Source organism: Protopterus annectens, chromosome 1.part1 (genome assembly GCF_019279795.1).
Source record: "Protopterus annectens isolate FY-2018-M chromosome 1.part1, PAN1.0, whole genome shotgun sequence".
Taxonomy (NCBI): domain Eukaryota; kingdom Metazoa; phylum Chordata; order Ceratodontiformes; family Protopteridae; genus Protopterus; species Protopterus annectens.
The window spans coordinates 1,818,772,335-1,818,794,498 of record NC_056726.1 but is presented as its reverse complement, the minus strand read 5'-3'; the positions used below and the strand labels follow the sequence as shown (position 1 = coordinate 1,818,794,498).

The window sequence follows — 22,164 nt, the reverse complement described above, 5'->3', positions numbered from 1 at the left end:
TACTATTTAAGCAGCTTTTTTTGCACAGTGAATAATATAGAGACCCAGTTTGTCTAGTGATTTTGAAACTACATTAGTTTTCCATCCCTAAGGTTCCAATAGATAACTCACAGTGAAATGCTCTGTAAGCTAAATCTAGCCTTCCTCTAATGTATCAGTAAATTAAGCTGCATAAACTAAGATGTTGTAATCTGTGAATACAATTCACGTTCATACAAGTAGGTATGCACATAGAAAATTTTCTCTGAACTAGCTCAATGAGCTGTAAGTCAGCTATCCCAGTGAAAACCAGAATAATATTCTAACATGGGTTTGACAACTGTCTTATGCAAACACCTAGGTCTCTAATTTGGTTGGTAGTGTTCAGCTCTACTTGTAGTTGAAATACACTACCCAGACACACTCATGATTACTAATACTTAGGCCTTTAACACATTAGCCATAAGTATATACAGTCAGGAAAGTTATTCAATGTCATTACCTAAAATTCTGTTTCAAAAACAGCTAATATTTTTTATATCATCAGCATACTTTGAAACCCAACAGTCAGTTACACAGTGCTAACAATACAATGTTGAACAGTATCGGTCCCTTGATGAACATCCCATTACATCTTAATCCATTCACAAGTATGACCCAAAAAGTTACTCAATAGAGCCTGTTGATTAATCATTCTCTAATTCACCACATTATAATGTATTAAATTTTCATATGATTACATTGTTAATTATATACCATGTAGCAAAGTCAAACACTTCAGCTAGGTCAAGACATACAGCTATCATAACAAGCCCAGGGACTAAAACAACCAAAAAGGTTTGCAAAAAACCACCAAGCATGTAACGGTAGATCTTTCTTGATAGTATCAGTTAGCAAAGAATATTGTGAAAGAAGACACCAGTAAACTTAGAAAGCATCATTCAAAATACTTGCAGGAAATGATGCGACACTAACTGGGCAGTAGTTCTGGATCAAGTCCATTCGGTCAACTTTGTGACTAGGAACAATACTGGATAATTTCCATTCAGGAAATACTAGTCCTCGTTGTAATACTGAACAAACATGTTCATCAATGGCTCAGTCAGAGCATCTTTCATTACAGTGATTAAATGACTACAAATGTTACCAGGGACCATGCTGGCATTTTTGGTTACTTTTTGCAGAGCAGTCTAGATAATGTTTTTACTAATAAGAGGGCAACTAGCATTTTTGATACTAAATACCACATCACAAGGTGTGAAGGTAAGAGCTACAGCTATTGTACTATTAACTGTTAATGCTATTTGTGAAACATCTATGATTAGGTTACCATCGTATAAAACAGTACCCAGTTTAGTACAGGCTTTAGAAACAGAATTTAAATATTTGAAGAAACTCTTATTTTCATTCCTATTAACTTGGTCGTCTCCCTTTTACTTCCTGTAGTTTTATATATTTTCATGAATAAAATGCTTATTATTTTTTTTTTTTATCTTGATGAAATGTGTTGTGTGATTATCCCACCACTGGGGTATAATTCTTGTTTTTCCTTTGTACTTAACAAATCTGAAGATGTTCAGAAACTGTCTCTGTCCCCTAAATGAGGATCTTTGACAGACAACAAATTCAGAAGTACTCAAAGTTCTTGAAATCGTATACATGAACTTAGGTTACCAAGAATGCATTATCTTCTCACAATTTTCTTTGTAAACTCTCATCACCTGGTTACTGCATCCCTGCAGTTAATTTAATCAGTGTTCTTACTTTTGCCTGCTGAAAGTATTTTGAACATAAAAGTTTAAACTGGATGACAGGTATGACAATATTCCATTAGCAATGCCAGCAGGCATTTTGGGAAAGTTTTAATAGCCATTTACCTTTGTTTGCTCAGACAAATGTAAACACAATAGTTGTTATGAAATGTAGATTTCTAAAATAAAACACAAAGACGCAACAAAGATGGAAAACTACATTGAGATTTTGCAAGAAAGGCTGACAAGTCTTTCAGTAACTCATAACCATCCCAAGCACGATTTTTCAGATTTTGTCATCAACTGTCTATTTAGCATTCCAAGTAAAATTCACCTTTAACTTTGGAGTTTGAAATATTCTCTCAAGTTACTTACGAAAAAGCAAGGTAATAGTAAATGGTGTTAAACTCTTCTTCTTCTTTCGGCTTTTTCCCTGTTAGGGGTCGACACAGCGGATCACTGTCGGCTCATGATTGGCAGTGGAGTTTTACGGTGTCGAGTTGCCAGCCCGGCGCCCAACCTTCCACAGAAGGCACACACATGCACACACTCACACCTAGGGCCAATTTACAGTATTCAATCCATCTACAGCATGTCTTTGGGATGTGGGTGGAAACCGGAGCACCCGGAGGAAACCCACGCAACCAAACTAATTGTGTAAAATTATCACACTACAATAAATTCAAATGCCTACATTACATTTTGTGAATGTAGAAGGCAGACCCCCTATGGAAAGACTGAGACCAAATACTATCACCCCAAAACACTTTGGAATTTAAACTGCAGGTTCAGGAAAAAAACATAGTCTGAAATGTGCAGTTAAACTTCTAAATTGGTGTGACAGGAGGATTTTGCCCCATGCCCTCACATCCTTGCTACTTAGATATACTCAGAAACTATTGCATTTTAGAGTAGGGGAGTACATTATTTCAGAATTAGTATACACTTCATTTGTTCAGTTAATTTTTTACTCGCCACACACTTTCAAAGGACAGTACAGATGTGTAAGTTAAACTTACCATAACTGTAGATGTTCAGATTACTGCTGCAGCAGCCTTAGCTATATGGGTTACATCCTGCAAAAGTTATAACAACCAGCCAGCTTCCATTTTTTCAGGGTACCTTACACATATTTGCTTACAGGTTTGGCCTGCAATGAGTGTTTGTATTTGGTTACAGGCACCTTACATGAGCCCAAGCAGTCAAGAAGCTCAAGCTAAACTGACTAAAAGACAGGTTTGGCTGTAAAGCTCTTCAGAGCTTTCCTGCCAGCAGAAAGAGGGAGGCTGAGCCCTGAAATAACAATGCTAACAACAACAACAAACAATCCACACACTTTGACATAAAAAAACAAGGGGAATGGAGGAAGGAAGTGGCTACTGCAGCGGTGATCATTCAAAAATCTACTGTTATGGTAAGTTCAACTTGCACCACTGTATGTTGATCTTCATACTGATCAGTGATGCAGTGGCCTTAGCTATACAGGTAGATTAACTAACTATACTGGGAGGTGAAAGGAGATACAAAAGTATGTACAGAGGACTGAGTAGCAAGCTTCTAGAATATTTCTAGAATCCAACCCTTTCCAAAAAGCCATAGACAAACCCAGAACCTGGTAGAGGAGACCTTGACCATGCCTGTAAGAGATCTGTTATGTGAGTAGAACAAAAGGTAGTAGACTTAGACTACCATTTGGAAATAGTCTGTTTTGACACAGACTGTCCTTTCTTCATTCATTCACAAGAAATGAACAACTGAGCCGAAGATCTGAAAGATTTAGTTCTGTAAAGATAGTACCGGAGTTGTCTGTGGACATCCAAGAAATGGAATATCCTTGCTCCCTTATTTTTAGGTTCAGGAAAGAAAACAGAGGGATGGATAGTTTGGCTTACAGTAAACTCAGATACCACGTTAGGCATAAAAGAAGGATTAGTTCTCAGAAAAACCCTATCCCAGAGGGAGACAAGACAAGACAAGACTGACTCACCATAAGAGCTTGCAACTTCACATACCCTTCCTGCAGAGTTAGAACAATCAGTAAAATTGTTTTCCATGTTAAAAAAACTCAAATCAGCCAGATTACCTAGTTCAAATGGAGCAAGTGTTAGCTTCTATAACATAAAATTAAGATCCCAGGGGGGCCACAGGTTTTTCTAGGAGGCGTCTTACACAAAAAGTACAGTTTTGTACCTACCATAAATGTAGATGTTTGAGTGTTCACCCTGCTGCAGTCATCACACTTGGGTTATCCTGCTGTCAGGCGGTCCCGCAGTCGGCCAGAGTTCCAAAGTCTTGGTCCGGCATCGGTTGCTGTCACTTCTTCCCTGACGTCAGTGCGCCAGGGGTATATAAGTGGCATCCGACGCCATTTTCTTCAGTTTTTCTTGCCCCAGATGTCAGGTGCCCCCCCCAATAGGAGGTCACTACATATTGCCAATAAAACATGTAAAGAACATACAAAGCATACCTTCAGCTAAAAGCAAATACACCACAAAGGTTGTATCAGATAGAAAGGTATATAGAGGTTCAGCTAGGTCAGAGGGGATGGAGGGAGGGTAACCTGGACTGCAGCAGGGTGAACACTCGAACATCTACATTTATGGTAGGTACAAAACTATACTATGTTCATCGTGTTACCCTGCTGCAGTCATCACACTTGGGTTGAATCCCAATGCTAAGGATGGGTGGTGGAGTTAAACAGGGTTTGAAGAAGCTAGTAGGCCCTGCAAAACTGCAGTGGCAAAGCCAGCTCTAGTCTTAGAGTACAGAGGTAAGTGATAGTGTTTGGTGAAGGTGTGCACTGAACTCCAAGTTGCAGCTTCCAGAATATCCTTGGTTAGTACCCCCCTGAGAAAGGCTGTAGATGTAGCTGTAGCCCTGGTGGAGTGGGACCTAATGCTAGCAGGAACCGGTTTCCCATGATGAGTGTAGCAGAAACGTATACAATGTCCTATCCATTTTGAAATGGTCTGTTTTGAGATAGCTTTTCCTTGTGATGCTGCAGCATAGGATACAAAGAGCTGGTCAGATTTTCTGAAAGCCTTAGTTTTATCCAAGTAGTAAAGTAATTGCCTGTGAATGTCCAAGGAGTGCAGGAGTTTTTCTCCTTTGTTCTGGGGGTTTGGGAAAAAGGTGGGTAAATGAATGGTTTGGTTTAGGGCCACACTGGATACCACCTTTGGCAGAAAGGAAGGGTTAGTTCGTAGAGAGACTCTGTCTTGATGAAAAATGAGGAAAGGCTCCACTGCCATTAGTGCCTGTAGCTCTGAGACTCTTCTAGCTGAAGTTATTGCTAGCAGCAGGACAGTTTTACATGATAGAAACTTTAAATCAGCTGAGAAAGCTGGTTCAAAGGGTGGCAGTGTAAGCTTTTCCAGAACAAAGTTGAGATCCCAAGTTGGTGTTGGTGCTCTCCTGGGCGGTCTTATGTTCTTGGCCCCTCTGAGGTACTGTCTTAGGAGTGGATGTGAAAGTAAAGGAGGATCCGTGTTGTAGTGAGCTGAAATTGCTGAGGCGTGGATCTTAATAGATGAAAAGGAAAGTCCTTTGTGCAACATCTCAGTTAAATATTGTAGAATCTGAGGAATGTCTGGATCAAGGGGATTTTGGCCTTTAACCTGGTTCCAGGCGCAAAATCTTTTCCATTTGTCTGAATAGGCTTTCCTGGTGCTGGGCCTCCTGGCCTCCAGAATGACATCCATAACAGCTTTAGATAGTGGAGTTGGCTGGTTGTTTAGGTGATTTGCCATGCAGCCAGATTTAAAGTCTTGAGCTGGCTGTGTAGAATCTGACTGTCTTGCTGGGTGAACAGGTGAGGAATTTGTGGTAAAATCCATGGTGGGCCGTGGGCCATGTTCCTTAGTATTGGATACCAGTGCTGGCATGGCCAGTCTGGAGCAATGAGTATCATTTGTGGCCTCTCTAATCTGACTTTCAGCAGCACCTTTGCTAGAAGAGGCAGTGGAGGGAAGGCATACAATGTTAATGTTTTCCAACTGAATGTGAGGGTGTCCACTTTCCAAGCTTGTGGGTGGAATGTCCTTGTGCAAAATTTTTGAAGTTGGTAGTTTTGGGGTTTGGCAAACAGATCTATGTCTGGGCGTCCCCATTTTTGAGTTATCATTGCAAATACTTGTGGATCCAGTTTCCACTCGTGGGGATCCATGATGTTTCTGCTTAGGTCGTCTGCCAATGTATTTTTCTTTCCTGGCAGGAATTGTGCTTGTAATTGAACCTGGTAAGTCAGTGCTCTGTTCCACAAGGTCATTGCTCGCCTGCATAGAGGGTAGGAGTGTGTACCCCCTTGCTTGTTTATGTACCACATTACTGTGGTATTGTCTGTCTTTATTATTAGTTGTCCTGGGTGTAAGAGGTCCTTGAAAGATGCTAGGGCATTCTGTACAGCTAGCATTTCTTTTTGATTGATGTGCAGATGCCTTTGATCTGTAGTCCATTTGTCTTGAATGCACTGTCCTGCCATGTGTGCTCCCCAGGCATAGTCCGATGCATCTGTTGTTATAGCTTGCCTGGCTGTGGGTAAGGTAAAAGGCTGACCCTTGTTGAGGTGACATGCCAGTGCCCACCATAGAAACTCCTGTTGAAGGCAGGGAATGAGTGGTATCATTGTTTCCAAGCTGTGGCTGTGTTGAGTCCATACACTTTTCAGGTACCATTGTAATTTCCTCATATGCAGTTTTGCAAATGGTATTAGTAGTATGCAAGATGCCATGAATACCAAGGCCTGCAGAATTTTTCTTGCAGGGAGTTGGTTCTTTGTTGCCATTATTTTGAAGTATTGAGTCAGTTGTTGTTGCTTGTCTGGCGTGAGAAAAGCCATCTGGGCCGTTGTATTCAAGCTGGTACCCAGGAATATTATGTTCTGTGAGGGCATTAGCTTGGATTTCTTTTCGTTTACTGTGTACCCTAGGCAACTTAGAAGGTGTTTGACAAATGCCAGATGTTTTAAAAGAATGTCCTTGCTTTCTGCTTGAATAAGGCAGTCGTCCAGGTATGGGTATATTTGAATTCCTCTTTGTCTGCAGTATGCAATTACTGGTGCCAGGCATTTTGTGAAGACCCTGGGCGCAGTAGATAAGCCAAAGGGCAGTGCAGATAATTGATAATGGGTTGAACCTGCAAAGAAACAAAGGTATCTTCTGCAATTTTGTCTGATAGGGACATGCAGGTATGCCTCTTTGAGGTCCAACGTTACTAGCTAAGCCTTCTTGCCCAACATGGGAAGAAGCTGCTGTAGTGTTAGCATCTTGAATTTGGGTACTTGCAGATAGGTGTTTACAATTGAAAGGTCCAGAATGGGTCTCCATGCTTTGTCCTTTCTGGGGACTAGAAAGAGTCTTGAGTAAAATCCTTGTCCTTGCTCCTGTGTAGGTACCTGTTGAATGGCTCTCATGTCCATGAGAGCTGTAATTTGTTTTTGTGCCTCTGCCCATTGATTTGGTGGCAGGTTTGGCATTCCTTTTATCCTTGGCAAGGTGTGAAAATGGAATCTGTATCCTTGTGAGACAATGTCTAGGACCCATTTGTCCTTTGTGATGATGTGCCAGTTGTCTGCAAAAAGTGCTAATTTTCCTCCCAAGGGAGCTGCCAAGAGAGATTTGCTTGGCAGTTTGAGGGTTAAGTCATTGTGTTTGTCTTCTGCTAGCTTGGGGCCTGTCTTCTCCTCCTTTCTGGGTAGCAGCACCCCATTGGCGGGGTTTGTAAGGGACTTGTGACTGACCTCTGCCTCTGTATTTGCCCCTCTGTGGTCTGTCAGAAGCTGGAAAGGACCAATTTTTTGTTGGCCAATTTCTGCTGAAACGAGGGGGTTGTACCTGTAAAAAATCCTTGACCGTCTGCATAGACTTTGCCTTATCCTCCATTTTCTTTAAAACCTCTTCTGCTTTGACACCAAATAAGACATCCTGCTGTAAAGGTGCATCCAATAATTTTGCTTTAACATGATCAGGCAGGGTTTGTTCTTTTAACCAAGCATGTCTGCGTATGACAGATCCAGTCACAGCTGCTCTACAGGAAGCTTCCAATGAATCAAATCCACATTGTAAAGTATGTTTGCCCACCTGTTCAGCTGCATGCAACAGATCCTGCATTTCCTTGAATTCAGACTGTTCAGAATGTGTGCTCATTTTTTGTTTTAATTGAGACATTAGGAATTGCTGATATTTCAGCATGTGAAACTGACAATTTAATGCATTCATAGCTAGAGTAGCTGAGGTGTATACCTTCTTTCCCCACCTATCTAGTGCTCTGGAGTCCCTTTCAGAGGGTACAGGATTTTTAGCCATAGAAGCCTTAGCCCCTTTGGGACCCTGGGAAATTGTTTCTGGGTCAGCAACAGGGCTTTTATAAAGGAATTTGTGTGAGTCAGGTACTCTTTAGTAACTGTCTGGTTTGGTTGGAGCAGGAGGGAGAGAGTCTGGATTTAGACTAGATTCTAAGTAAACATCATCCACAATGTCTAAAACTGGATGGATAGCAAGTGGTCTGTGCTGGGGAAGTAAAAGGAACTCTTGGAGCCTTTTCTTTGAATCACAGTAGTCCTGGCCTTCCCAGTGGAAATGTTCTCTCATGGTATGTAAAGTTTCCCCAAAGGAATAGTCTTCAGGGGGAGATGCTGAGGGGATAGAGTCTTCAGCATCTGAGTCTTCATAAGGGGGAAAGGAGCAATCCTGTTCCTCAGAAGAATCTGAGGAAATTGAAACCTGGTCAGAGGAAGCATAATCTTCCTCTTGTCTTGGCCTTTTGTCTGGAGGGGGATGGGAACCCCTGATTAGGGTAATCAAATCTTCAGCCATCTTAAGCATCTGTTTCTTAGGCATGGGGCCTTGAGCTGAAGACTGATGTACAGCCTTTTTACGTTTTAATGGAGTTTTAAGTTTAGCATAAGATTTAATGGTGAGTGTAGTCGGTCTGAAGACACCTTCTGCAACCAAAGGTGTTTCTACTGCACCGGGATCTCCTTCTGCTCTGGTGTCGGAAGGGCCTAATGAAGATGGCTGCGTCGGCCTAGTACTCTCTGTTTGAGAATCCGAAGCTGTCTGGGGTTCCAATTCTGCGGTTGTCAGGGGCTGCGTAGACGCCTCACTGAAAACCGGAGAACCGGCGACAGGCCCAGCAGAGGCCTCGGAGTCTGGCTTGGTTCTAGGCTGCCTGTCCTTATTTTTGTGGTTTTTATGCACGCCGGTTGTCGGCTGCTCCGACGGCATGGTATAATTAAATTTCCTACCAAACTAGTGTTGAGCGAAATTAAAACGACATTTGATTGTTCGTTTATTGAACCTAGCACAAAACCGACAACCAGTGACATCGTGGTCTGGGCCTAGGCAAGGAATACAATAAGAATGGAAGTCCTTATGAGGTATTTGCTTCCCACAAGAAATGCAATTGTTAACTTTTTTTGACATTGGACTGAGGCAAGAAAAGGTTCCCCAACGGGGTACTTAGCTTTAGTGAAGACTTCGGTCTGAAATTCGATTCGAAAATCTCAGGTGTCGGCCGACCGGCACTTACGAACTACTTCTGCTTCGGGCACCGCGCGGCAAGAAAGACTGGAGAAAATGGCGTCGGATGCCACTTATATACCCCTGGCGCACTGACATCAGGGAAGAAGCGAAAGCAACCGACGCTTGACCAAGACTTTGGAACTCTGGCCGACTGCGGGACCGCCTGATGGCAGGATAACCCAAGTATGATGACTGCAGCAGGGTAACACGATGAACATCCCCTTTCAAGAGCATTTTGACTTGAGACTGCATTGAAAGAGGATGATCCACGGGCAGACTTGCTGAAATGGATGATAAATGACCAATGATAAAGGAATAAGAAAGGTCATAGGATAGTAACTCATATAAAAATTATAATACCAGAGGAAAAACTAGCCCTGAATGGGTGCTGGTTATGTTGTTGGCACAAATAAGAAAACCTTTTCCATTTACTAATATATATATGACTTCTAGTAGCAGGCTTTTTGACTCCATTAGTACCTGACACACATCTTCAGAAAACAGGTGCCTAAAAGGAATTAAGACCTTATTATTCAGGCAGTTAATAAATGATTGATGTTGGGATGTATCAAACACCTCTGATCGAGCATGCGTAGATCCAGTCTGTGAGGAAGCTTGTGGTACATGCCCCTGGCCATTTTCAAAGGGAGAACCACTGTTGCCTTGCTCAGAAGGGAGTCACCACAACGATCTTGGGGGATTCCATGTGAATCTTCAGAAGTACCCTGGATATTAGTGGAAAGGGTGGAAGAGCATACAGAAACATTCCCATCCAAAGAAAAGACATCTGTCCTCCAGGCCCTCTTGCATGGAGTCCTAGAACATAATTTTGACAGTTGATTGTTCAGAGGGGAGGCAAAGAGGTCTAGTTGAGGAATTCTCCACAGATGAATGACATCTTGGAAGTGATCTAGTTTCCATTTATGAGGGTCTGCCCTGATCTTGCTCTGCTTGTCTGCCACACAATTTTGATGGATTCTGATGGAATGTAGCAACCCTATAGAGTGAGATTGTGCTGTGAAGCTATGTATCAAGCTAACAAGCCTAGTCTGCAAAGGGGGTCTGATCTGGTTCCCCCTTGCCTGTTGATGTACCACATGACTGTGGTATTGTCTGTAACCACTTAATGAGGTCCCGGGGACCAAAGATGGTTCAGAGTTGAGTGCTTGATCAGGGCAAGCATCTCCTTGATAGTTATGTGCCTACATCTGTTTGTGGTATCCCACACCCACTGCACATTTATACCTCCTGAACCCCCCCCCCCCAAAAAAAAGTCTGAAGCACCTGGATTTAAGGATATATGTTGTCTCCACCAAAAGATTTCTCTTCTGACAAAGGATAGCACTGGAATCTGAAAGGATAAGGGGTGTTGATGCTGGGACTAAAGAGATTTCAGTTACCAGTGTATCTTTCTCATGTGGAACCTTGCTAGGAGTATCACGATAATCATAGATGCCATGAGACCCACAATCATAAAGTATTCCTTCATAGTGACTGAAGTCCGAGTGGAAAATCTTAGAAACATATCTAAATAAAGATCTATTTTTTCTGTGGAAGAAAAACTCTTTGAACTGATGTGTCTAGTTAACATCCTAGGAACACAATCCTGTGTGAAGAAGTCAAAAAAGACTTTTAATTTACTCTTGGAATCTCAGTTTGTGCAAGAGAGCTCTCACACAACAGAGAGATTTCTGACACATTGAAAACAATATGCAAAGATAAGCAAGTTGTCTAAATATGGAAAAATGTGGAAACACTGTAGCATGCAGTGAGCTATAATTGGAGCTAGCCACTTTGTGAACACTCCTGGTGCAGTGGATAGTCCAAAGGGTAAGGCAGAGAACTGATAATGTGACCCAGACAAACAAAACCTTAAGAAATGTCTGAAGTCTGAGTGAATAGGGATGTGATGATAAGCATCGTTTAAAACTAGTGTTAACAAGAAAGTTGAAAGAGGAAGAAGTAGCAAGTTGTGAATTGACAACATTTTGAATTTGGGCACTATCACAAACGGGTTTAGGAAAGAAAGATTCAGAATTGGTCTCCAAGCATTTTCTTTCTTTAGCATTAGGGACATATGTAAAAAAAACTCCTTCCTCACCTTGGAAAGAAGAACGCTATCGCTCCTTGGGAGAGCATGTGATGAACAGGTAGAAAAAAAGTCCCACTGTCATCTGTAACCTTGATGAATGATTTTCAGAACCCATTTGTCTGAAACAATCTGTTGCCACAGTGTAAAATGGAGATTCACACTTTCTGGAAGAGAAAGGTGCCAGTGCGGGAGGGGAGTGCAAGTTCTCTTGATTAGTCATTCAGACTTGTTGGACTGTCCTTGGTTTTGGGAGGTGTGAGACTTTTTTGGAACCCTATTGCCAGTTCTTAAATGTCAGTTTACCTGAATTCTGTTTAAACTGTTTATTTTGTTTTTTGCCAAATTTTGATGAGAAGAAAGAAAATGCCTTGGACAAGTTGGAACAGGAGTGCTGAAAAATCTAGAGTCTCCCTAGATCCGCTTACAGTTTTCACCACACTTTTTGATCACCTTTGCAACAGAGAAGCCAAACACTAATCTCCATCAAGGAAGAATTTAAAATCTCATTATTTACATTATCTGGGAGGTTCTGAGAATGCAGTCAAGCAAACCACGTTAAAACAGTCCCAGTGGCCATAGCCCTAAAAGAAGTATCAACAGAGCCATGCACACTGCAAACAGAAGAAACTAGAGTACTTCAACTGTAGATAAAACATTCCTCATACTTTCATAATGTGTCAGAACAAACTTTAACATGAGTCTGACAATTCAAAATTCTCAAAATCAAAGTTGTAGAAGTATACACTTTTCTCCCATACCTATTAATAATTTTCCCATCATTAGAAAGAGTAGGATTTGAATTAACTAAGTGCTTAGCAGCAGTGACGTCAGCTAAAGCTACAGCTGCTAGGTCAGGTTTGGGAATAGTGTATAAAAATGTAAAGGACTGAGGAACTTTATACATCCTATCTGCCATTTTTAGGGGCAGCCGGCTGACTATCAGGAAAACTGTAGACAGTAAGACATGCATCCTCTAAAGTAGACAGGACAACAGGAATGGGTGCAGGTTCTGGAAAATCATTCTGTAACAACTCATAGTATTTTCTGAGGGACTGAGAAACCTCACTGCTTTCCCATTGAAAACATTGGGCCATTCTATCAACAGTCTCAGAGAACCAGTTAGCAAAAACTACAAGAAACAACTAGCCAGGCTAGAGTTTTTACCATGTGATACCATAAACCTCCTGTAATAGAGGCCTATGGAATATATGCAAATGACCCCTTACAGACATCAAGTGTTTCAGCTATAAGGCTTCTGAATGTCCATGACTTTTTCCTTTTTTAAGTCTGACAAGCTACAACAGATCAAACATATGTTTAACATGCATACATCTGACATTCCTGATGTAGGTATGTTATGTAGCAATTACTCAGCATAACATGCATCAGTCACCAAGTCTAATGTATACTACATGGTAAACTATGCTATTTGTTTTTCTGTAATTTACCATGTATATAAATAAGCTAACTATAATTTGTCATATCGCTTGGGGCTGCTTACACAATGTACTTGCAGTATAAAACTGTATCTGTAAATAAATGGTTGAACTTCTGGTTAGCTATTTTCCTGGTTACTAAAAACTAAATGAAATAAAATGGCCTAAGCTTGTAGTTATCTGGTAAATATGTACCTTTTTGATAATCAATTTATGAATAAATCAATAACCCAAGTATATAGTAAAAAGGATTCAGTGATAATCAACTAACGAGGCACTAGATGCTATTTCTGGTGTTATTATACTTCCAACATCTGACTCAAAACCCTGTAAATTATTATAAGATACACAAAAATACACAATCAACTCATAACTATTATGATGTATATCAAAGAAAAGCAATCTCATTTAATGTGAATCATTATAGCAAACTGTACAATGATAAATTTAAGTACTGATACTTACCAAATATATAAAAGACATATGGCCATCCACAGTACTGACATATGAGTCCTGCAAGTGGCAGGGCTGTGAAAGTTCCAAATGTGCCTCCTGAAAGAGAAAATAAATTTGATGATAGTGCTGCAATGTATATGTTTGGGTGCAAATCATCATCTTACATAAAGATTTCATATTCTGAATATAAAGTATTATATACAATGTCATACACGATATACATATCAAAAGTAAAAGTGGCTTCCATAATGGCAGAAATCTCAATAATAAAATGGGTGATTTAGAAGCTTTTCTCTGCATGAAGGATAAAATGGGTGATTTAGAAGCTTTTCTCTGCATGAAGGAAGCTGACATTTGTTCCTCTAGTGAAAGTTTTTTAAAGACCCCAGATACATATCAAAATGCCAAGGTATATCTCCTTTCATTGAGGAAGATCTGATCGGTTAAGCGGTAGTGTCTCAATATCTGTAAAAGAATACCAAAGCACAGCAGCCATAACAGCAACAAATGACCATGTTGCTCATACAATATAATACTATAAGAATCTATCCTATAATGTCTAAGTCCCCTACACAGCATGAGGATTTCCTAGCAAAACTGCAAGAGGTAAAAATCAAAGAAAAAAAAGTAGTAAGTAAATATGTACTGACTACATTATATTACTTAATGTCAAATACAATGCAGAAATGTTAATGTTACATATGTTAATCAAGCAAGTTTAGAACTAAAAAAATACAATTACTAGGGATGATAATGCCTTAGATATGATGACAAACCTCAGACCTTTCTGCTTCCTACCTATAGATAAACCACTTGCAATTAAAAAAGACCATGATAACATTATCTTTAACCAAAAAATTAAATTAATGTCAATCATAACTAAATAATCTTTCCTTAAATTATCAAAAAAATCTATGATGCATTAAATAACATACTTAAGAAAACAAACTGGAATGTTATCCTAAATAACCCAAATAAACTCAGTTTGGTACTGTCAATGAGTTCTGATATCATTAATGTCTGTATTCACAGTCACACCCAGTATGAAACAAGTACAGAGGTAATTTCAAAAACAGCATAACATGTGAGACAGCTAGATCAATAGGATTTACAACAGAAAACAGGGTACAGCATAGCTTTCAAAAACTTACAATACTCACAAAACAAATCTGGATTTAAAAAGAAATAAAGAAATGTAACTTTTCTTTTCAAATTTACCAGTTCCAAATATGAATTTGCTTGATTTCAAAGGCTGAAAGCAATAACAATACATTCTTTAAATAAATTAGAAAATTTAATGTAACATGCTGTTAATAAACAATGAAGGTGGCATACAGGGCTAAAGCCCTGACTATAGCCCAGGCAACTTGAGTTCAATTAGCAGCTTGGGAGACTGATGGAGTGTCAGGGAGGAATGGGTGTGTCTATCCTGAGTGGGAGGATATTTGTCGATGACACCTTCTAAGGGGAGGTGTTGTCCACAATGAGAAATTTACCTTGGACATAGTTGATGAGCAAGGTCTATATTATTCAAGGCTCTTTCTTGTTAAGAGACAGAAAAATGAACTTAGAGACTAATTTTGGATATGGCCTGTCTCAACAATCTCAAAATTAAGAAGTTCAGAATGACTACTCCTCAGTCAACCCTTTTTATTGTTCCCAAAGGAGCAGCTACTGATTCTAGAGCTGAAAATGCTTACTGATATGGCCCCATTTTTCCACCTTACAAGTTTCACATATGGAGTCACTATTTTTAGTTCAAATTGTTACCCTTCAGACTTGCAAATTCTTCAAGGGTATTCCCCCAAGTGTGTATCCATAAGTACTGTGGCACTCAACAGATTCAAAAGTTAACATGCTCTCAATTCCTATACAACTGACGTATTCAAGATTAATTCAAGCAACATTTATCAAGTAGCCAACAGGCAGAGATTCCTTTCTTGGGCTCTCTACACGTGACTATTAACTGGAACACATTGGACTTGCTGTATAGCAAATCAAGATATTTCAGGATGCAGTCCAAGTCACTGTGAGCACAGAACATTTCATACTCAGAAAAGAAAAATCTATTTCAATCTTTTTCCATCTGGAAGTCTCCTAGGATTCCCTATCAAGAGATTTTTGAAACTAGAATGCATGTTGGTCAGCAAACTGATAGTTCAGTATTCCAGGCTGAGCATGAGAAAATTTGAGCATTGACTGTAGAATTGCTGGGATCAGACAAAAGATTGTATTAAAGGAAGAGAAAGAACGAGATTCTTTCCTTTCAGGATAATTTACTCTGGTTGGTGAGTCAGAACACCACTGCCACGGAAAATCTTTTCTTCCTAAGGAAATAGGACAGGAGACACATGGCCAGCGATATGAGACCAAAGGACATGGTACACAATCAGAGATGAATGGTTGCCTCAAGGAGATATTGGCAGGCCTATTCATTTTTCAAGCCTTCAGTTATGAATGAAACACACGTTTTCAGTGACACATTACATAAGCAAGGGCCACTTGATCGTACCAAATATGCAAATTTGGTAGTCCTGCCTTTTAATGTTTCTTCATCAATAGTTCAACCTGGGCACAGAAAGTCTTAATGGTCATGCTAAGCCATATGGTTCACTCAGATCGCTAGTGACAACTTCACCCCGTGTTTTCAGCTATTGCTTGAGCTGGAGGTCTTCCAGACCTACTTACAACTTTTTATAGTACTGAACTTCCTAATTGATGGACCTCCATTCACAACTCTCTGTCAAGGATGTGGGAATCTAGACTGCTTTGCATGCTTCCTACATTGCGCCTCTCAGTCAAATAGTGTTGTTAAAAGCAAGAGAAGAAAGGACTAATGTAATTCTAATAGCTCCATTCTGGCCCTATAATTCTAATTCTGTCTAACCAAGGAATCATTTGGCTGGCATCAAAGTCTTTCTTTCATACATCTTTTTAATTCAGCAGGGCAATAAGACTCAGGCTACTGTTTAAAGTTCTGTGGTGACTTGTTAGTTTTCCTTCCATGGAAGATATCATATGCTCCATATGCCTGCAGTTCAGATGTTTTCTAAAAGACTTCTGCATCTTAAGACTCCCAGAAAAACTACAATATAAATGGGATCTCAATTTAGCACTAGAATCCTTGACAAAACTTCTTCTGGGACTATGTATTCCATTTATTTAAAATTTATGTTTTTGGAGATACTTCTTTCTTTGGCAATCATTACTGCTATGAGACTGTTAGAATGACAGGCTTTTTTTGTGTTCCAAACGTTATACGATCTTTCATAAGGATACAGAGGCTCTTTCCACCATTCCTTCTATTCTTTATGTCTAAGTTCATGACACACACTGACATAGACCAAAAGATTCAGCTCTCATCCTTTTACTTCCATTATCCTAATGTGGGGGAACTAATTCTGCATAAGACAGATCAATATTGTTTGCATAAATTCTCAGAAGTAGAATCATCAATAAAACTGGATTAGTTTTCTGTGTATTCTTCACTGGTTTGCCAGATTACCTTCTATTATGATTCTTCAATAAGTGTGATTAAAAGGAACAACAGGAGCTCATTTAACTAAGACAGTGAGTGGCTACTTCAGCCCCCTTTTCAGAAATGCATCCTTTGCTGCATTACATGAAGTAGCTTAATCACCACTCCACAGTTTCACTATACAACAGAAAGTGGATTGAATTTCTAAAACTAGATGTAGACTGTTAGGGTAGTGATCTTGGGGTACTTGTTTGGACTTTTTTTTCTTTTTTATCCTTTTGTTGACAAGGTTAGTCTCCCTAGACTAGTGGTATCTTTTCAGGGGATACCCACGGTGGCATTTATACTACTAGGGGAAATTTGGCCAAAGTACTGGGGAACTTCCCTTCCTATTTTCAATAGGTGACATGGGATCTTTTACATCCCCCTGAGCCAACTCAAGTAAATGGGGCCTTGGTTTAATGCCTCATTCAAGGGACAACACATTTAGGAGTACAGCACTCCCCATGCTATAGTGCAGTGTCAGCTATCAATCTACCTGGTGCAGGAAAAGAACCCACAGCCTTCTGCATCATAGGCTAGGGAGATACCTGTTGTGTCACTTTTGCTAAGTTCTTGGACTAGCAGTTTACTGAAGTCTCCTTGTTAATTTCTGTTTACTGACCAGGTAAGTGGATTGATCATTTAACTCCTTTTTTTCAAATATCCAAGTGATAACACAAATTCCAAACACTGAGTCAGCATCAAATGAGTAGATTCAACATACAATCCTTTAACAAAGTAGCCTGATGGAAAAGGGATAAACCGTACAAAGCCTGAAAAGAAAATCTAATTAAACAGAACTTATTCCAAGATCCTAATCCTCTGTTTAGCCCTCACTTTTATAGAACTTCTTCCCCACAGTCTTCTTAACTCTGAAGAGTTAAGAGCTTGTATAATACTCAAAACTTCTGATACCTTAGGAGGTGTCAATGTCCTCCAATTTCTGGTTATTGGCTTCTGGCCACCAACATTACAAAACTAAAACAGGTCTGGGTGCGGTTGAAGAGTTGCAAACACCAGTCCCCAAATTAACAAGAAGACCTCCTTTGTTTCATTCTCCTCTTTGCCCCAAATCTTTCCCACTAGTTTATTAAACTCCCTCTTAAAATTTAAGTAGTCTGCTGTAGTCCGCAAAAGTATGCTAGCATGTGCCCCAGGTACTTTTATCACATCTCCAGCAGTGTCCCTGACACCCAGGAAACATCCTAGTCCATAAGTTCATAGGTAAGTACTAGGCTAAATGCCCTTGTGGGACATTTTAAGCTTAGCCAGTTTCCCTTTTTGAGCTAAAAATAACCTATCTCATTTGGTTATAGATTGGTCTTATCCATCCCATGGTCAATAATTACATGTTATTCCTAATAAGAGTAGCTGGGACCATAGCACAGATAATTTGAGGGAATCCGTGCATGGGATAAAGCATTTAAGAGCTGCCGACATCCATTAGTAATACAGGGGGCAGTCCTGGGGTAAATTTTCTGTTTCCCATCCACAGACCTAAGCTGCACTTGAAAATGGACAGGAATGAACTTTGTTTTATGTGCATGGGGAGTTTTACAGCATCAGTATCCTCTACAAAATATACTGTCCCTCCAAACCATTCTGTTGATGCTGCAGAAAAGGTTTAGATCCCTAGACAGAGTATTTCTGATACCATTTGACTTGCTGATGTGCAGTAAATCCATCACTAATGGGTGGGAGGATGCCTTATATGCTAAACACAGGTCACCTCTTAGCATCCAGGGATATAGTCAGGACTCACTTATGCAGTATGTTTAGCTTTTCATAGCACTTTTAGGACTTGGATTTGTGTGCTAGCCGGAGGTAAGCTAATTTCTGGTATATCTTGAGGGACAGATGAAGGGGAGAAAGGGTTAAAATCGGGGCTACATTTATGGGTCAGTGGGTTTGCTATACCTTCAGCCTCAATGTAGATAACATCATTCATGATCAACTCAGTGCATTGCTGCTTTGAGCTTTTGAAATAATGAACATAACTAAAAATGCCCTGTGATTGTCTTTGACTTGGGTAGTTATTTTAGAGACAAATTTGGCTTTGGTGTATTTTATTAAGCTCCTCAGTTGTTTATTTCAGTGACAAGGGCTTGTTGATATTACAGCTCCACCATGTGGGTTTGTTACTGGGGTTTGCCTCGCACTTGTTTCTGTGGGGTACAACTGCATCAATGTTTACATGCTGGAATACTGCGGTGGTGTACATTTCTGCATATTCAGTGGAGTTAATTGGGTTTGGTGGAGATCTTAAGCTTGCCGATGTATAGGTTCATAGGTGTGTACTAGGCTAATGGCCCTGGAGCCTTTACAAGCCTAGCCCATAGGATTACCCTGCCATTGTGCCACCTGACCTTAGTTCTCAGTGCCTCTGTTGAGTACAGTCACTGGAGTGATCCCTGGGGTGACTTTCTATTTCCCATCCACTCATCAAGATTTCTCTTGAAGAGGGCCAGTGAAGTGCTTTGTTTGACATGTATGGGAAGTCAATTCCATTGCATGGGCAGTCTCTGGGTTATGACCCTGTCTCTCCAACTTGTTCTGTTGACTGTGGTAATGAGGTTGAGGTCTCTGCAGCGTGTGGTGCGGAGGGATTGGGATTTCTTTAGATGTAGCATTTCTAACAGAGCAGGGTCAGACATGGCTTTGTAAGTCAAGCAGAGATCGCCTCTAAGTAGGCGATATGAGACAGAGAATAGTTGGAGTTTTTTTGAGTCTGTCCATATAGGACAAGTGTTTAAGGCCTAGGATACTCTTTGTGAGGTACTTTTGCGGCCTTTCCAGTTGTTACAAGTGTCTAGTGAGGTACATACCAAATGGGGCATTGTACTAGATGACTGGCCTAATGAGGGAAGAGTAGAGGAAAACAATGACCTCTTTCTTCCTGGATACAAAACCCTTAGCAATGAAATATTCCACACAGAAGGACTCTCTGACCACAGTGGGAATGTGGTGGTCAAAAGAGAGGTTGCTGTCAACCTGTGTTCCCAGATCTCTTTTAACACCTTCTGTGTTCAGTGGACCACCATTGATGTGGTAATTCATAGGAACCAAGTTTTTCCCCAAAGGGAATGACGACACATTTTTTGGCATTGAGTTAAGGCCATGGTTCTGTCACCAGTTGTAGGTCTCAGCGAGGCCTTTCTGTAGGATGTCAACATCACTTGGGGAGTTAATAATAGCTCCCAACTTGCAATCATCTGTGAACTTTGTCAGCCAGAGTCCCTTCATATTGGCCTTGACTTCAGAGAAGTAGATACCAAACAGAAGAGGACCCAGGACCAAACTCTGTTGGACTCCACTCGTGACTAGTCAGCAGTCTTACTTAGAGTCAGCTACTTTCACACTGTAGGTTCTATATGTGAGCCAGTCTGCAACCTGCCTAGTGATATAGGGGTTGATGCCTAGCTTAGTGAGTTTTTCTATGACTCCTGAGTGGGGAATGATGTCAAAGGCCTTGGCCAGATCAAGGTAGGCTGCATGAACCACCTTGCCTTCATCCATAGCTCTGGTTACTGACTCAAAGAAGTCAACCAGGTTGAGCAGGCATGATCTACCCTTCACAAAAGCAAACTGTGTGGGATCCAGAGTTTGGAAATTCCCTATATCTTTGTTTATTAGGTCCAAGATTCTGGTTCCATTGCTTTGCATATCAGACTCATCAGGCTAATGGGGCGATAGTTCCCACGGTCTGTAGTCACTCCTCCTTTGTGGAGAGGGATCACTGTAGCAGTGTGCCATTCGGTAGGGAAAAAGCCTGAGGTGAGGCTGTGACTGAACAAGGCACACAGGTGAGGTGCCAGTTCACTTTGTAGTTCATGTATAACACAGCCAGGGATATTGTCAGGTCCCACAAAAGCTGTATTCTTGGCCTTGGAAAGTGCTGTTTTAACCTGTGCAGCAGTAATACTGGGTGCCTGGCAATCTACTGGTACTGTGATTGGTCCTTTGGTAGGGGAGAGAGGGGTAAAGTTGGCACTGAATCTGTCGGCCAGTACATTGGCTCGATATAGGAGGTACCATTGCGCAGCTGCTCAGAGCAAATCTGGGTATTGCAGTGGAGATTATTTACATAACTATAGAAGGTCTTGTGGTTGTCTTTACTATCTGCTGCAATTCTGTTTTCATAGCTAGCTTTAGAGGATTTGATGAGGGATCTCAACTTTTTGTTGAGGCTAATAGGGGAGTTTTAACAGTCTTGGGACTTCACCTTATTCCGCATCAGTTTCCTCCTTCTGTTGTAGAGTTTGTTTACGGCAGGGGACCACCAGATTGGCTTCCTTTTTTTGGAGGAGAGCGTCTTGGTTCTATGGGGTATGGTGAGATCCATGCATTTGTGTATGTGTTCGTAAAGTGCATTGCTGTATGATTTGGCAGTAATGCAACTATTATCCATTTGCATGGGTGCCATGAAGTTAGCCATCTTTGTTTTTAGGAGCCCAAAGTTAGCTTTGGAGAAGTTTTTCATGGTGGTTACCTTTGCGGGGGGGTGGGGGTGGGGTGGATTTCCAAGGTGATTAGTTTGTGGTCGGATCTAACAAGGGAGGAGCTGACTACTGGTGTAGAGCAACAGTCGCCCATGTTAGTAATGACCAGGTCAAGGATGTTGCTACTTCTAGTAGGGGTAAGAATGAGCTGGTCCAGGACATTGGAATTAATAAATTCCAGGAAACGTTAGGCAAGTGTATTGGTACACGAGTAGTTTTCCCAGTTAATGAGGAGTAGTTGAAGTCGTCCATTATGAGAGTGTTAGGCTGGACCCTAATATTCTCCAGGGTGCTTAGGAACGTGGAGTGCGAGTCTTGGAACATGGTTGAGGATCTATAGCAAGCTACGACCTGAATCGTTGTCTTACCCAATGCTAGCTGCACCTGAAGTATCTCTGATGCGTTATGTTGGGCTACCAGTCTGGAGGTGCAAGCATCCTTTATGAGCATGGAAACACCACCACCTTTGGAGCTTTGGTCCACATTCTGGGGCCGAGAGGTGTGGAATGAGTTATAGCCTGGTAGTGCATGGGTACTTTCTGCTGGCCTGAAACAAGTCTCTGTTACAACATAAATGTCGATGTTCTCCATTTTAAGGAGTGCTTTGAGAGAGTGCATTTTGAGATTTAAACTTCTAGTATTGAGCAGCATGACCCTCAAACTGCATTTGTTTGTAGTTGGTACGATGGTAATTTGGTCTTGGGAACACCGCCTTAAAACAGCACTAGAGGGGTGGCAAGAGCCTTGGCCAGTATCCAGAAGCCTAGGGGTGACATATGCAGGCCAACTCTGGCAAAGCATCGAGGTCCGTCAATCATGTCATCCCAGGCAGACAGATACTGGATCCCCTTAGAATGACACCAGAAACTTAGCCATTTGTTGAAATCAATAATTTTTTGCATGTACAGTGG

General features: G+C 40.9%; 1 protein-coding gene across 1 annotated transcript in view; it reads right to left on the bottom strand.

The window, feature by feature from the left end:
• LOC122812417 (sialin-like) overlaps positions 1–22,164 on the bottom strand; it is a 1,040,020-nt gene that overhangs the window by 479,730 nt on the left and 538,126 nt on the right. The window contains exon 7 of the mRNA XM_044084807.1: positions 13,244–13,330. Coding sequence (XP_043940742.1) covers positions 13,244–13,330 — 87 coding nt within the window. The remainder of the gene's footprint in view (positions 1–13,243; positions 13,331–22,164) is intronic.